Below are 17689 nucleotides of genomic sequence, written 5' to 3'. Positions count from 1 at the left end.
TTGGTTGACCTCTGCCCCTGGTGGATGACTGTTTTCTTGAGGGCCAGCATGGTCAAGCAACCACCAGCTGCAGATTTGCCATCCATTTCACATCTAGTCGCCAGTCTGACTTGCAAAGTGCTGGATTGCCTTCAAGTTGTCTCAAGCTTCTTGTCCCGCAGGACTCTACTCTGTATTGGTGGCAAACTGCAGTCAGGATTGAACAGAAGGTGGGGGTCCACATTCCAACTAACCATCTGTACTGGTTTATAGGAAACACGATTCAAGAAAGATGCTAGAGAGACCTCTATGCATCTCCATAGGTTCCAGGAACATCACCAATATGAAATAGAGGGAGGAAGATGGTCAGGTTGGAACAGTTACTGGTGGGATTGTTCTCTGGAAAACAATCCGAAGCCGATACCAGTGGTGGCTGGTGTCCACTGAGGTCAGGAGGAAGGAAGAGGCAAAGGAGACCTTTGTATTTGTAAAAACTTTTAAAAACACAAAGTAAAATGTTAATAGCAATATTTCTTAAAAATATACAGTTGCCCAACTTCCACCTACAGGCCTATTTAGAATGACAGGATAAGATGCCATCTCATGGCGCAGCTAATCAGGAAATGAAAAGGAGAATTGGGCTGGGAAGTGTCGAGAAAGATCTCACCCAAGAGCTCATGCTAGAAACATGACCTCAGCTGCTGCCAGGGGTGATGCTTCAGAAATTCACAGAGAGCCATGGTCACTGAAGGGCATTCAAGTTACCATGTGCTGCTCATTGGTGACTGAAACTTTTATTGTAAGCAAGACTGAGTAAATGCAAAGTTGCTCTAAATTTCTGTTCGGCAAGGGGGGAGGAAGAACACACACACAAACACACACACACAAACACACACACGCACGCACACCACGTCCCCATAGAGGTCCAACCCAACAACCCACAAATTCAACACAAATCAAGGAAACAACCAGCATCTTTGATAAACCTTTATTAGCAAAGTGGTCCCTACCATCACGGGCTTCTTGTTTTTGTTAGGTTTGCTCTTCATATATCCGGGTTACAGCTACAAAGACAGTTCATTTTTGCATTGATTTGTGTGTGCTGAAAACTCTCGTCAGGCCACAAGTGGTAGAAAGGAGGCGATGCCAAGGATATAGTGATTCACAAAAGGGGTGAGGAGGGGAAGTCACATCACTGATCCAGGTATGAACTCAAGACAAACATGCATCTATTCCCAAGCAGCCGTGCACAGACTCAATGAAAGGCAAGACAACCCAAGAGAAAAAGGGGGGGGGGGAGGAAGCTGCTCTGATGCCGTGCAAGGCTGTCCATGCACAGAGCAGCTGCAGGACCACTCTGGCCACCAGTGAGTGCAAGGAGAACAGCCACTTCTTTGTAGTGCACTTTTCTGCCCCTGGAGCAGGCCCAGTGGGTGGGAGATCCGCCAGCACAGAAAAGTGCAACAGTTTGGCTCTAAGTGTAAACTTCCTTCCACACATCAGGAAAACGGGCATCTTGTGATTTTTGTCTCCCTGAGATCCCCCCCCCTGCAAGTCCAGTCAGCCCTTTTCATCATTAACCATTGCAAAAACTAAACATAAAAAAATCCAGCTTGTGGTTCTTCAAACACCCATCCAAATTCAGTAACAAAACGTAAGGCAATTCCACAGTAAGGCAAGCCCCAAACAATGGCCTCTCATTCCAGCAAAACCTCTCTCCCGACATACCATTCCCACCCTACCCACCCCCTCTCCTAAGGCTTTTTCCTACAAGGAATTCATCTTGACCATCTGAGGCTCTCTGTCAACCCAGACTGGCAGCAGAGTCTATGGAAGGGAAACTGAGCACTAAGTGACCTCTGCAGGGTGTGTGTGTCCCCTTTTCAATGGTGATTCAATTGGGCAATGTTTAAAATGTGCAAAATGTTTAAGAACATAAATACGAAACCTACAAAAATACAGAATACCAAGGACAAAGTAACTATATTTAAACATGTCTATAAAAATAGTTCAACAATAACACTTTTGTCTTTTAAATAAATACAAAATAAATATGTTTTAAGGAGTAAAAACAACGACGATGGAATGTGATGCTGGACCCCAAGTCAAAGCCCCCTGGACCCCAAGACATCTGAGCAGACAGACTCAAGGAGCCCTTGACAGAGTCAGTCATGGCAGCTGCCACTTCCCCTTTTCCCTATAAGCCCCTTCCAGTCCCCAAATGAAGGCTACCACTTTCCTGCTGTCAGTTAACCTAGCCCACTCCCCACAGCAAAAGCTACTTCCTAGCCCAAAGTCCCCCTTACCCTAAATGTAAGGTCTAGCATCAACCTATAAAGATCAAAAGAGGCTCAGGGTTCCGAGGAGAAGGACTTGCCACACCCAGCAGTGGCAGAACTGCATTTGAAGCCCCATGCAAAAAGGCTGCCTGGGAGGCAAAGACGGCCCTCCATCACCTGCCCACTCCCCAGCCCCCGCCATGCTACGCTGGGGGGCTCAGATGCAAAGATGGGTCAAGCCACTCAGCTTCCCACAGTTACGTTAGTCAAGTTATTCAAAACGTGCCACATTGCACAAAAGTCCTCCCAGCTTCTCCAGCATGCAGACACAGATATGCAGCACTAGGCTGCTACTGCTTCTGTTAATAAGTGCATCTTGCTAGCAGTTTTACAGGGACACACACTCAGATATACCAAAATGAAAAGATTTCAAACTCCGCCCGGCTGAACGTAACACTCAGCCTCAGCAGGGACTGGCTTTGCCCTGAAGCCTTGGTTTCAAATTTACATTGCAGTGTCAGAATTCTGAAGTAGAAAAAAATGAATTGCTCCTATCCAAAGGAATGCATGTAAACAGCAAAATATTTTTGGCCCAGCAGCCATTCCTACCCAAGGCAGGTCTTTTGCAGATACAAAACTACAGCGAGGAAGAGTTTACAACTCAACAGAAAGAAGCTCTTTCAAGCAAGTTGGTGGATGATGCATTCTCTAACTCTGAACCTGCACAAGAGACTCTAAAGAGGAGGGCTGTGCTCATCGTCTCTCCACTGTGCTAGGAGCCAGGCTGGCACTGACAGCTCAAGACATTTCCCTTGGATATCCAGTATGGTCCCTTGCACCTGGTGAAAACTGCCAAATGATTGTTTAAAACACAGATAGCTCTCGTGATAGCAACACGGTAAAAAGACCCAAGACCTCCTGTGCTGTCCCCAACACACACCGCCTGGGATTTTCACAGCTTGGCTTGATCAGCTTAGTGTCAGTCAACACATTCACGGAATGAAATGGCAAGACACCTTGGGACTGGAGCCCCAAGATTTCGTTGAAAGAGTTCAAGGGTCCAGACACCATCTGGTCACCGAGAGTCCACGCCCAGAGTCATCTTCAGGTTCTCATAGACCACGTAGCTGATGCTCACTGCTGGGATCACCTTCATGAAGTTGGGAGCCAAGCCCCTGTAGAGGCCAAAGGCTCCCTCTGTCTTCAGGATATGCTTGAAGAGGCCCCTCATCGTCACCTGTGGTGCTCCCTCAATGGAAGCTAAAAGAGAAGCCGTTGGACAGTTATCAAGAACCTGCTCACATGTACTGGGGATTGCAGAATATACCACACCAAGGTGCCTTAACTTGCTATGTGCGTTCTAAAAGCCTGTGACTATGTCTCTGTAACTCCGTGGCTATGAGCTTGAAACACATGCCAAGATCAGCGAAGTGGAGAATGTGCATGTGAAGCCAACTGAGAAACAACATGCAACTCCAGCTCAACACAGGAGAGTAAGAGGCGTTGCACTTAAGATACACTAGCAACTTTATAAATCTACAAAGTTGTACATAGTGTGGAGAGATTAACTGAGAGGCTGCCTCACCCCATCCCCCAGCAACTATACTAGAAGTCAGAGTCGCTCAAAGATAGACAAAAGAAAGTACTTCTACAGAATTCATTTATGGAGCTCGCTGCTCAAAGATGTGCTGGCCATTATCTCAGATGGCTTTCAAAAAAGTTTAGCAGAATCATGGAGGATAAGGTCTACTGTTGGCTTAGCCACAATAACTAAGTAGAACCTTCAGATTCAGAGATGGTCTGGTTTCTAAATAGCAGGTGCCAGGAGGGAACAACTGGGGAGGGCTCTTGCCTTTGGGAATCCCCTAACAAGGCATCTGGCTGGCCACTGTGAGGAACAGGGAGCTGGATCAGATGGACCTTTGGTCTGACCCAGTAAGGTTCTTATATCCTAGGCTTAGTTCACTATATCAAGAGCCTAAGAATGACATCAAAGCAACAGTCTATGCCATGTCTGTCTTCAAAGGTTCAAGTGAATGACGCATAAGATCAATAACGGTATCTATTAAGACAACCAACTATGAAGTCTCTCTGGTCTTTTGCTTCGGGGAGGGGCACTGATGCCACAGAGGCTAGACCTGGGGTCCTCTCACATGATCTTACCTTGAGCTTGCATTCGTGTCCGTACCAGGGCGAGAGGGTAACTGGCCAATTGTCCACAGGTGCTAGACATGGTACCGCAGGCCAACAGAACAAACACCCCGGGGTCAGCACTGTTCACTGCGTAACGTTGCAGCCAACTGTTTTTCAAGGTCTAGGAGGAATTTTTTTTAAAAAAGAATTTTAAAAAGCAAGTCAAGCATTCACTGAAACAGACAAAACAAGTACAAGACCACAACACACTTCTGGATCTCTAGTATGGGGGTGGGGAATAATATGACCACAGCTTCCAATATCTATGCTGCTAGTCCTTCAGCAGAGAAAGGGGATGCCAATGGAGCTCAGATGGTTGTGGAAAAGACTCTACTTTTCCTCAGCACATTCCTTCATGACATTTGCAACTTCCTCTCCCACAAGGCAGCTGCCAGGCCTCTTACCTCATAGACAGCCAGGTCAATTCCAGCATACGGAATGATCCCCAGCATATTGGGGATGTACCCTTTGTAAAAGGCGGCCATTCCTTCCTTGGCAAGGATGTTCTTGGCGCAGTCCAGCATCCCCAAGTACTGCCCTGTCTTGCGCAAGGCCATCCGTGTCTTCAGAACCTGATTCATCAGAAGAAGAGATGGGTCAGGAATGCATGTTGGCGGGCAAAAATAAAACTGTTCCTGAATCATGTCAAGCAAGGGTAACTACCAAGGAGCCCAGTAAAGTAAGTGTTTTTGACCCTTGGGTTCCCAGATGATATTGGACTACAACTCCCATCATACCCAGCCAGCTTAGCCAATGGTCAGGGATGGAGGGGACCCCAGGTTTAAGATTACTGCAGTAAAGCACATTGATAATGAAGTGCCTGTTATCTCTAATTGATATGTCACCAATAAAGTCACCACTATGGGAAAAGTTGCTTCTAAAACATTTGAAATCCATCTAATGCCCCATCTGCACTCTACATTTAAAAAAGGATCATACGACCCGAAACAGTCATAGCTTCCCCCAAAGAATCCTGGGAGCAGTAGCTTGTGAAAGGTGCTGAGAGCGGTTAGGAGACCCCTATTTCACTCACAGAGATGCAGTTCCCAGAGTCCCCTGGGAAGAGAGATTGATTGTTAAACCACTCTGGGAACTGTAGATCTATGAGGGGAATGGGGGGTCTCCTAACCACTCTCCGCACCCTTCACAAATTACAGCTCCCAAGAGTCTTTGGGGGAAGCCATGACTGTTTCAAGTGGTATGATCCTGATTTAAGTATACAGTATACGGCAGATGGCGCCTGAGTTGCATCCAGAAGAAAAGGGAGGAGAACATCAACAGCCAAAGGCTAAATGCAGAAACTCACCTCCATTGGGTAGATGCTGCTCTGTGCAATGGCTCCTGCCAACGAACCTGCTACCAGCCTCTCATGAATCCTCAGCACTTCCTGGTCAGTGCCAATGAACCGCTTGATCTACAGAAAGAGCATTGTGTCACACAACAATCTGGACTATTCAAATCTACTTCCCCCCTTGTTAGCCTCAACAGCAGGAAATATAAGCTGCTCGGTAACTCCACCAACTGCCCTCCTTCCTCTAAAAGCACACAGCACTGCATCCCATTCTCTTATGCCATGGGTCCACGCTCCAATACTTTACCTGTTCATAGGCCATGAATTTGATGGCAGATTCTGGAGCAATTTTCAAAACATTGATGCCATTCCCTCGCCAAAGTGACCTCGTGCCACCCTCTCTGATCATTTGGGTAAAACCTCCAACAATGCACATGTTGTTGCTGCGAGAAGCATGGACCTGAAATAGAGGAAGAGATTTCCAACTGGATTTAGGCCCAATTATGAGTTTTCCTTTTTGGGCAGACAGCATTTCTCGACGTATGTGCCAGTTTTAAAATAAGTTTAGTTTGCCTCACAAATTTAGCAGGAAAAGGGGACACTATCATTCAACATCAAGAACTATAGTACAGTATTATCCAATTTAGTAGCTCATGGAACAGGATGAGGTGGAAAGAGGGGCAGTGGAAAATGAACTCTGGCACCAAAAAGGAAAAAATAGAACTGATGATGAAAAAGAGGGATGGTCAGTTCAATGACTCCTAAGCAAAGTCCAAATTCCTCACTTAGCAACATGCTTTCAACAACTACTGAGTTTCTCTGTCCTTTAAGCCCAGAACAGGAAGAGTTGCCAGCAAGGCACAGGTCATCTCGCCTCCAGGTAAAACGGTCATCACCTGTTCTAAGGTATGCTTATTCTGCCAAGGCTGCACAGTCCAAGGACTGTGCTGTCGTAGACACAGGCCTGTCCTGCCTAACTCCCAAATAACTTATGGCTACTTGAGAAGGAGCACAACAAGAATACCAGATACGTATCCCAGAGGGAACCACAACTGCAAGTCATATGTGGAAGCAGTAGGGCTCAGAGAAACTGCTAGAGAGTGGCTTCCCTGCTAGAATGACACTGATAAAAACAGGCATCCCAATAACTTACAACCCCCATGTTTCTGCAGGAAAAGACTGAGGCATGAGCAGTACCAATTACCTAGGGAGGTGGTGAGCTCTCCAATACTGGAGGCATTGAAGAAGCATCTGGACAGCCATCTGTCGGGTATGCTTTAATTTGGATTCCTGCATTGAGCAGGGGGTTGGACTTGATGGCCTTATAGGTCCCTTCCGACTCTACGATTCTAAGGCTTACAAGACTCTCTTCTATTGGATCATTACGCTAATGAAGCACAGAAAAACAGACACCCTTATAGTAAGCTCCCAACCCTTACCTGCATGAGCACTTTCAGGCGGTCCAAAGGAGCGGTGCATGTCCTTGACACTGCCCCAGCTCCTCCGCCTGCAACCAGGTGTCGCCACCACATTCCAGTCTGCCTCTCTTCCACTGTGAACTCATCTGGTACTGTCAGATTCTCTCCCACGTCAAAAATCTGCAAGGCAACAAAGGAAGGCATAGGCAAAACCATTTCCTTCAGTAGTATTTAGGTGCGTGCGAGGACTTCTTCAGAGGTCTGTGCATGCTGTACTATGTGCCAAGATTAAACCATTTAAGCAGGGAAGCCATTAGCTCAAGCTTACTATTTAAAAACATGCATCTTGTTTATAGAATTGCAGCAGTTTTGTTCTCCCTTGCATGCGGTTGCAGCTAATAAAATTTGCCAGAGGGCATTCAAAATGAAGACATGCGGAGAGGCATTTTCAGAGTTTAAACTCAGAAGTTGGCCACCTGCCAGCCCTGCAATCTACTGGCATTCAAAATGACTAGCCAAGAGGAACAGAATAGGGAGAAAGATCTAGAGTCCTTCTGGAGTTCACAGACTGGTTTGATCTCACTATGCAGCACTAAATGCCAAATTTCATCAAAGAGAACTCGTATCAGTTTCCAGAGCTGGCAGGTTGCAAACTAGCAGGAGCCAGTCTCATGTACACCAAGAACAAGTCAAGCAGTTTACCTGTTTTCCCCCTCCCTGAGAACATTCGCTTTCACCTCTCCCAGAGATTTTTAAGAGCTAGGCTAGAAGGTACATTTAAAAAAAGGCAACTCTCGATGGAGACTGCTGATATAACCCAGGAGCAGGGAGTGGGACCCTCACAAACGCAGCCAAGGGTTTCATAGACATTGCTCATGAGCGATCTTAATTTCTTACCGTTGAGTGCTTCCAGTACAGGATAATCTCAGGAATGTTCTCCACAGGATGCAACAGGTGATAGTCACGCCATTCGTTCCAGTCTATTGTCATTGTCCCATTTTTATCCATGCTGCAAGAATCAATTTGGAAGGCAAAATGAACCAGGATGAGGATGAGGATGAGGGGGAGTTGGCTTACCAGTCCTTTAGACCCACGCCATCCACAAAAACAGAAATATTTGTAAAAGAGGACCAAAGGACATGCAACTACAACTTTTAACAGCTTTATGTATCAGATTCCTCCTTCAGGAAGAATATCTTTGAAACAGTCATGAAAGTAAAAATGTTCCCTGGGAGCATAGGACAGCTTCTGAGGAAGAGGTTGTGCTCTTCTATTCAAGGTCAAGACGGCTTCTTCACCGCCTCTCCCTGCTGCCATCTTTCCTCCATTCCATGGGGTTGTCCAGAGCTAGATATGGAAGGCTGCGTGGGATGGACATAAGTTCCCCCATAGGAACAGCCTATGGATAGGCTTTGGTCAGGAGCGAATTAATTAACAGGAGTGAGGTCAGACAAGAGGTCTTCCTCTGTTAGATTAACTAGTGACTGGTCATCTGCAGGTTGTGTCCTGGCTACCTGCTTATGGTCTGAACTGTGTGACTTCATCTGTGGAGTACTGATGAGTGAGTAGATTCTACCTTGGGGCAGCAGGAGGGACAAATGCTGAACTGGAGCGTTTTTCCCATCCTTACCAGTTCTTTAGTCTAATGAACCCAGAAATGATTCCTATAATAAAGCACAAGGGAGCTGTTGTAATATAGCTTCTGCTCTTAAGCACTGACAGTCTTGGCTTGCCGATAACTACCTTCTAGAAGCAAGAATATTTGCCATGCTTTTAAGATGCTGCTCCTTAACTCTGTCTATTTTTCTCTTCTTTTGAGAGTGCTTTATATTGCTTTGCTGTGTAATGTTATATTGTTTGTATTGAGGTTTTAGCATTTTTATGAGATACGCCGCTTTGGGAGCATTAGTTAAAAAGCAGTACAGATATTTCATGAATGCTGAAGTCTGCCTCTGGATTTACCCTCCACCACCTGGTTCACCAAAAATCTGCTACAAGCTACACACGTCAACCAAACTCCACTTGGGGGGGGGGGGAAGAGAGAGAGACAGACAGACACAGGGGACAGGGAGCCAGGCAAGACTATACACTGTAGTACTTACTAGGTGACAGGACCCCAGAAGTGCCCCATTCTTATTCTGACAGACAGGCAGGCAGAGGAGAGGATGCGAAGAGTGAGAAAGGAACAAGTAAGTGTTAAAGGTTATTGCTACATGCACACAGCAGAAAGCTTTTCAGTATATTAAGTTGCACACACATATGGAAGCAGTGACCACCAGAACACACATCTTAGGGACATCATTCGTTTGTGATGATCTACCCTGCAGTAAAGCACTGTGGAATGCAAGGACAATGACACCAAAAGGCTGACAAAATCATGAATATCTCTTTCTTAGAAGACAGCAAGTGAGAGTAATGTTCGACCTGTGTGTTACCTGCCCATCTTGGAGCCAAGCAGCAGAGAGGTGAACACTTTCTCACTGGGTTCTACAGGATGGAAATTTACCACCACAAACCACCTCCTTGCAAACGCAAAGAAGCCATTCCACAGAGGCAGCGCTGCTTCCATCTCATGAAGCAGCATTTCTGTTTGCTTTTGATGTCACATGCTCTTATGCATTCTGGCTGAACTGTGTCCTCGCTTCAATTGGTCCCTACAATTCCAGGAAAATGTGCGGGTGGCTTTTCACCTGTGACTGCTATTCTAGCACCATTTGCTGCTGTAGCATGATTTGTTATGGAGAAAAGCGGCAGGGCTGTTACACAGAAGTGGTTTTATAGTGGTTGGGGGAGGGAATAAAAAGAAAAAGACAGGAGATGAAGGTAACGCCTTACACTATATTCTCCTGCAACACTCACCTCTTCAGAATTTTCTCGGCCTGCTGTTCAGAGATCTTAACTCCCAGATCCCGAAGGGACTGCATGATCTCCTGGGCATCGATGCAGCCTGCAAAGGGAACGTGATATGTAAGCTCCAAGCTCTTTAAACAAAACAAGGCTGCCAGAGAAACTGCTCACTCCCAACAAATAAACCAGCATGAGCTCACCATCGTTCTTTTTGTCTAAACTCTTGAAAACGAGCCTCAGTTTCTTTTCATGGTCTTGGAGGTAGTGAACGAACTCCTCAAAGTCCAGCTGCCCATCAAGATCTTTATCTCCAGCTTTTACGATTTTCTGCATGAAAGGACATAAAAATTAGCCTTATTTGGTCTTGTAGTCACTTTTATATAGTTATGGATGGGGAGGGGAGGGAATGCACACCTGCAAATACATTTGCTACCCACAGAAGAACCTAAACTCTTCATATTCTTCTAAGAATAACTTACTAGCAATGTTCTAGCCATCTGAAAAACAACAGAACACCTTTCTTTCAGAAATATGGTCATAACTAGAAACCAGAAATACAAATAGGAACAACAGCCTCCAATATGCTACAAAATTACAGCTGTGTTGTTTTTAAACTGCTAGCAACAAACAGACAGGCTGCATCTTTCAAAACATTGCCAGGCTGCACCTTGTCCCAGGATGCAGAAACACTGTCCATGTTGGAGAGGAAGTGTTGCTACCAACACACACACACACAGAGGAGTAGCCAGTCTTCTTCTGTAAAAACTCATTGCTGGGCATTGGGTACAGAAAGGACATCATGCTTTATCTCTGAAACAGGAAGCAAAAAAGCTAATACTATAGAAACAATGGCTGCCTACCAAACTCAGCAAAATTTGTAGCCTCATGTTCCTTCTGCTGGGTACACAAAGATAATTGATCTGAAAAGTGATGCCAAAAGCGCCAAGCTTGTCCAACTCTCTTTTGCTTTCTACTGAAAACCAGTGTTCTTTAAATAAAAGGAAGAGGCAAGAAAATCAGCTATTTTTTTGAGGGGGAGGGAACGAACTGCTGCCAGAGAAGCTAGCTGGTAAGCTGAAAGTATGAATGGCCAAAATGTAAGAGCTCTAATGCAAGCATGAACTGGTTTGGTCACCTTGCAGTTATGCACTTGTGCAAGATCCTGGGGGAAACTAGATTTTGGGAGCAGAGTGTATCTTTACAGAAGAGATTAAGAAATGGCAAGGTCAGGCTGTTAATAAATAAAGAAATGTCACCCGTAACATTCCTCTTAGCAGGAAGCAGCACCTCAAGCCCTTGTCTGTATAAGCAGGTGAGCAATCCAGACACAGCAACAACATGGCTGTGTCAACAATCTGCTTTGCTATCACCTGTTTTGCATACAGATCAGGAAATTTGTTGAGTGAGATGATATGCTGAAAACCACCCAGCAAAGGCCAACTGGCTCCTCGCAATGGCTCAATTGGGCTGCCTGCTGATCTCTACACAGCACAAAGATAAGAGCTACTGATGCGTGCATTAAGCACCCAGGGCACCAGGCTAGAATGCCCAGCTGTCTGGCAAGTTACAGAACCTGCCAACACCAAGCTTCATGTGGAAGACTGTGAAAAATAAACAAATAATAAAATACAAGGCATACTAAGCAGAGGAATGGGTTTGCATACTTCATAATTAGGCTGCTGATAAACATGCTCTGAATTACGATCATGAAAAACATTTCACACTGGTAAGAAACTATTCCCATGAGAAATACACCAAACATTGTTTGGAGTGCTCCTTCCTCTGCTTCCCACTCCCCTATTGCTAAACTTAGGCCTTCGTATAACTTAATACCTTTTCTAACCTAACCTTAATGAGGATAGCCAGTCACTATATGCAGTGACCTTTCAGATGTCCATGGTGGATCTAATCTGCAGACAGGCATATGACAGTTGTAAAAAGAACAGATAGATGGGATCATAATTTGTGAGCTAAAGATAGTAAGAAACCTCTGGCATGTCAGCAGATAACTGCCAACCAGCTGATCCAGGGTTTCCCAATAGCAAATGACCCCTTGGGAGGCACACTGTCAGCCAGTCCTAGAAAAGCCAAAAAAGTGCTTCTCCTTTCAATAAAGGATACTGGAGCAGATATGAGGCAAAAGGGCAAGATGACTGCTAACGAGCATTCCTGGCTGCATCTGGCAAGTAATCTGCACCCCCTGAACTCACATCGCCGTGATGCAAACTGTTTCTAAAATTATAAGTTCAGGGTCACATCACAGTTGGTGCTGAAATTCTTTCCTACATGTGCACTGGGTCTGCACATTAATCTTGTACCAAGAAAGCAAGACAGTTGGAGTCCCGGAGCAGGTTTTTTTGTTACTAAGCAGAAGATTACAGTTTTACTCAAGAAAACTGGGCTCCTTCGATTTATTCCCTGAAATCATGCCCACTCCCTCCAATGTCTTGCTAAAGGCACAAGTCTTTTGTGGTAACCAAGTCTGAATGCACAATTCTACAAACTGCTGCACGGTTTGGATTCATCAGCAGGCTGCTACCTACACCCTTGATAGCGGGGGACTGGGACACACGGCCAGCAGGGGAAGGAGGACACGAGGTGCAACAGAACCCTGTGAACAGGGAAGGATCACAGAAGATGCTGCACAGCCAATTCTGTAGCCTTGACAGTCTCTCCTTCAACCTCTCTGATGAAGCAGCGCTAAAGGTTTGCCTTGCCTATCATGCAAATTAATAAGTAATCAATGCATTAATAAAAACCCAAAGAGCATCTGATAATCGTCTTTGCTTCATTTTGGGAGTGCACAAGATGCTGGTTGTCAAACCCTAGGAAGACTTTAAAGAAAATAACTGGCATCGTGGGGAGGAGGGGGGAGAGAGTGTGCTGAACAAACCCAAATTCCTGATGAAGATTAGCTAACTGGCTGGTTTACTAGAGGCCTGTTGGCACTGCAGTGATGAAACAAGGAAGTCATCGTAAAGTAAGCTGCTGATATCCCACAGAACCCTCTTTGCATGTCCACATGTACCTCCCTATTACTACCTTTATGACAGTACCTACTGTCATTGATTGGTAACACTGCCTATTTGAGAGGAAGGGTCACAGCTCAGTAGGAGAGAACCAGCTTTGCACATAGAAGGTCCCAGGTTCAATTTTTATTTGTTTATTGTTACATCTGTAGCCCACCTTTCCTCCAATGAGCTCAAGGTGGCATATACGGTTCTCCCCCTCTCCATTTTATCCTCACAATAACCCTGAGAGGTAGCTTAGGCTAAGAGGCAGTGACTGACCCAAGGTCATCCAGTGACCTTCATGGCCAAGTGGGGATCTGAACCCTAGTCTTCCAGGTCCTAATCCAGCACTCTGTCCACTACACCATGCTAGCATCTCTAGGGAAGGCTAGGAAAGGCCTCCTTCTCAAACCTGGTAAGCCTCTGCCAACCAGCATAGGCAGAACCAATGATCTGACCCGGAGTGTAGACTTTTGCCTGCCCTATGGAAACTCATATGCCACCCGTACGTGCTTATGTTTTAAGCCAGCCCAGCACAAGACGTGACCCATCAAACTCAAAACAGTTCACCAGGTGTACATTGTTGCCTCCTAGGAGCTTGACAATCCCATTCATGTGGCCCAAGACAAGAAGCTTGATACGAAGATTTGCCAAGCCCTTGTTCAGGCACACTGCTGGACTGTAATAGGCCACATGTTATGCAGGCCAGTTTTAAAGCCCGGTTTCCTGAACTTTTAACACAAACTGTGAACGTTGCTTCCTGCATTAGGAAAGTCAGGCAGGAAACGAAGAGATTAGCACTGAAGGGATGAACAGGTATCGCCTTTGCTCTGCCACTGACAATGCCACCCAGCCCCAGATGTGCCGCCTCCTCCTCATTCACGTGCCTGGCACATCCCTCTCCACCCTCTTCAGCACATGCAGCACAGCTGTAGTGGCAATGGGCACAGTCAGCTCTCTCCTTCAAGACGATGAAAAGCCTGGCCAATTGTACCACCCCAGGGTGTTCTAGAGAAGGAGACTGGGGAATGCTAGGCAAGTTGCTTGTCTTGATAAGACACAAAACCGAAAGGGAGGATTTTCCCCACTTCGGACTACATCTAGCCAACTGAAGTTTGGGCCCAACATGAACTGGCATGACTAGAAAAAAGAAACAAACAACCCTATGCTTTGTGGTAAATAGGTAGTCTGGAGCAGAAGGTAGCAGCATCGGGACTGAATGTAGAAAACCCACTAGATGGCCTTGGGAAGCCTTTACACATTTACACATTGCAGTTGTCCTGAAAAGAAGATGAGAACTTGTGGGAGGAAGGGGCAGGGAGGAGGACCTGCCAACACTCTTTTACACTGAAAGTTACTACAGAGCAGCAGCTAATAAACATTCAATGCCAGAAACCACCCCCAGACCAGAGAACCAGTAGAGTGATTGAGGTTGAGCTTAAACTAGGAAAAATCTGGGTTCCAATCTTCACATGGCCCTTAAACCTCATTGAGTGAATCTGAGCCACTCATCACCGCCTAACTGACCTCACAAACCTGTTGTGAGGACAGAATGAGGGGACAGATGACCATGTATACCATCCTAAACTCCGGGGAGGGAAAGTGGGATAACACAGAAATGTGTTAGAAAAGATGAGAACAATTCAGCTCGCTTGTATCATTCATACCTGTTTCCATTGACGATAGGTGGAGAACTCCTGGGAGGGAATCAAAAGGCTCAGTCTGAAGATGGGCTTCAGGCTGGCAGGGAGCCACTTTGATTCAAAGTACTCAAACTCTGCCTGGGACTCGCCAAAGGTGGGCACATACAGGCACAGACAAAGCATTTTCCTGAGCCGCTCACCAAGTCATAGAATTCACCCAATTCCTGTCACTGGTTTGGACGGGTGGAAAGGAAATGCCGGCAAGTCTCATGACACATGCCTATGAGCTGTCCTTCCTGTGCTGTGATTGGCTGCCCAAGCCCGACCCTTTCACTTAAAAGGGAAGCTTGTGCGACTGAAGCCCTTCCCAGCCACCCTGGATTCCTGAGAAGAACATGTGACCTGGCTCCAGATTGCTCAACCCCTGCTTTCATAAAGGCCCAACGTCACTTTCACTGGCAGACTAAACATTAACCCTCTGCAGTGTCCTCTAGGAGCTGCTCTAGACAAGGCTATGTAAAGCCAATTCTCATTTACTGGTATGGAAAAATTATGCAGTTACAAAGAGAGTGTTGTGTTTATAGCGCATCTGCCAGGGACTGAGTAGCCAGAGTGAAACCCCTATGCAAAAGGCACTCAGGATGCCCACGTTGGTATCTGAACATTCTCTCGTATGGGAAGGGCCACACAGGGCATAACACGTGTACAAAGGGGAGTGGGGGAAAGAACTTTTTATCTTCCATTGAAGCAAATCTGATCCTGCTTTAAGACAAACCACAAAACCACTTCGGGCCACTTCAACTAACACATCATTAATGCAACAGCAACATAAACGTGCAATAAAGCCACAGGGCAGGTGTGGGGAACTTTGGCCCTCCATATGTTGCTGAACTACAACTCCCATCAGCTCCAGCAAGTACAGCCAATGGCCAGGGATGATGTAGTTCTGCAACATTTGGATGGCCAAAGGTTCCCCACATCTGCTACATGGCATTCCCACTAATGATGAAGCCAGACAGCTTTCCTGTGGGAGGGACTTCCGCAGAAGCACGTGCCACCACTGAAAAGTCATCCATTGCCCAGCTTGTGTCCCACAGATGCAGCATCTGCTCCACTGTGCTGAGGTAAGGTTTGAAAGGTATGTTCAATAGGAAAGGCAAATTAGTATCTATGCCACCTACACTGATGAAGCAAGGAATCTGTGCGTTTCAGATTTGTCTAAAGAGAAAGGGACAAGAGCCAATAAGTGGGAAAGGGCAACTCATTCAAGTTCTGTAAATATTTGTACTAAAGCATATCGCAGGCAGCATCATACACCTTGCTGTGCCCAGAGCTGAACTGGCATACTCCCATTTGTAAAGAAAGAACCAATTTAATATTCAACTAAGGAGTTAGGAAAAAGAGGTGAGATTTGATACCTACCTTGCTGTGAACAACAACCAGAAATTGTAAAGACGTGGGGGGGGATCTCTTTTTTTCAATTTTTCAGGGGGAAAAAAAAACTAGGGAGGAAAAATGGGGAAAAATAGCTTTCTGATTTTTTCCCTTTTTCTTGGGCCTTCACATCTCTAATCACAGAGAAATGAGGACGCTACCCACAAATTAACATTCCACACATGCATATTCCCATACAGTAGCTCTAGTGTCAGGCTCCATTCACATTCAAATGGTTAATTCCCCATTTTGCAGCCACTCACTGAGATTGTAGGGTGGGGTAGGGAAGAGAGGAGAATTCTGCAGACTGCTGGCTATGTCACTAAGATTGCTGAACTCTGTTCCTTGGGCTGCCTTACAAGATTGCGGAGAGAGACAGTAGCCGAGTGGTATAACCCATGCTTTGCATAGAGAAGGTGCCAAGTTCAATCCCTGGCATCTCTTCTTAAAGGTCAACTTGGGTAGCAGGGCTGGGAATAAACTCTTCTGTCCAAGAACTTGGAAAGCTGCTGCCTGTCAGCAAGTACATAGTACTGAGCTTGATGGACCAATAGTTTGAGTACTTAGCCTGGTTCACATGCCACTTTAAACCACTTAACTATGGTTTAAAGATAAATGTGCAGCATGCTGGGGCATGTGACCAAAACTGGCTGTTTTGCTCCTCCTCTGTGCTTTGTTTGGGGGAAACGGATCACAAGCTACGCTTTATTACAAAAAGTCCGGTTCAGTCACAACCAAAACTATGGCTTAGCTTAGTTGTTGTTATGTGCCTTCGAGTCGATTACGACTTATGGCGACCCTATGAATCAGAGACCTCCAAGAGCATCTGTCATGAACCACCCCCTGTTCAGATCTTGTAAGTTCAGGTCTGTGGCTTCCTTTATGGAGTCAATCCATCTCTTGTTTGGCCTTCCTCTTTTTCTACTCCCTGCTGTTTTTCCAAGCATTATTGTCTTTTCTAGTGAATCCTGTCTTTTTATTATGTGTCCAAAATATGATAACCTCAGTTTCATCCTTTTAGCTTATAGTGACAATTCTTGTTTAATTTGTTCTGACACCCAATTATTTGTCTTTTTCGCAGTCCATGGTATGCGCAAAGCTCTCCTCCAACACCACATTTCAAACGAGTTGATTTTTCTCTTATCCAGCTCTCAGCTTCTTCAACACTCTCAAACCCCCTCACCACGTTAAGGTGTGCATCCTAAAGGGGGGGCTTAGCTTAACTGTGGCGTAAAGTGACATGAGGAAACCAGCCCAGTGTAAGGCAGCTTCCTAAGTTCATATTCTGGTGCAGAGGGAGAAACAGAAAACATACACTCAACAATCACTATAATAGCAATATATGGGGTTCTAGAATGGAACATGCAAGTCTCAGAAACAGCCCCCACATACTTTATTTCAAAGCATTTTAATGTTATTTTCACTGATGCATGCAAACTTTACCCTAGTATTTGCATTTTTTACACATTTGTACACATTCATCAGTGAATTTTGTTTGTATGCAATTTTGCCTAATATGCACATCTTTGCAAAGCATTTTCCCCTAATATGAAGCTGCAGCCCCCCTCCCCCAATGCTCTTCAGTTCAAGAGGC

General features: G+C 45.6%; 1 protein-coding gene across 2 annotated transcripts in view; it reads right to left on the bottom strand.

The window, feature by feature from the left end:
- Positions 1 to 952: 952 nt before the first annotated feature.
- The window catches only part of SLC25A25 (solute carrier family 25 member 25), a 53344-nt gene continuing 36607 nt past the window's right edge, over positions 953 to 17689 (bottom strand). The window contains exons 1-10 of one of the 2 annotated variants that reach the window (XM_061603717.1): positions 14686 to 14916; positions 10208 to 10334; positions 10020 to 10107; positions 8058 to 8169; positions 7182 to 7340; positions 6050 to 6202; positions 5758 to 5865; positions 4856 to 5023; positions 4422 to 4572; positions 953 to 3518 (exon numbers count right to left, since the gene is read on the bottom strand). In XM_061603717.1, the coding sequence (XP_061459701.1) occupies positions 3334 to 3518; positions 4422 to 4572; positions 4856 to 5023; positions 5758 to 5865; positions 6050 to 6202; positions 7182 to 7340; positions 8058 to 8169; positions 10020 to 10107; positions 10208 to 10334; positions 14686 to 14844 (1410 nt within the window). In that variant the 5' untranslated portion in view covers positions 14845 to 14916 and the 3' untranslated portion in view covers positions 953 to 3333. Of the gene's footprint in view, positions 3519 to 4421; positions 4573 to 4855; positions 5024 to 5757; positions 5866 to 6049; positions 6203 to 7181; positions 7341 to 8057; positions 8170 to 10019; positions 10108 to 10207; positions 10335 to 14685; positions 14917 to 17689 lie in introns of those variants that run through there. The other variant, XM_061603716.1, reaches the window with a different exon arrangement.

The sequence above is a fragment of the Rhineura floridana genome, chromosome 20 (assembly GCF_030035675.1).
Source record: "Rhineura floridana isolate rRhiFlo1 chromosome 20, rRhiFlo1.hap2, whole genome shotgun sequence".
Classification (NCBI taxonomy): Eukaryota; Metazoa; Chordata; class Lepidosauria; order Squamata; family Rhineuridae; genus Rhineura; species Rhineura floridana.
The sequence above is the reverse complement of the archived record's forward strand: the minus strand, read 5'-3'. Positions and strand labels throughout refer to the sequence as shown.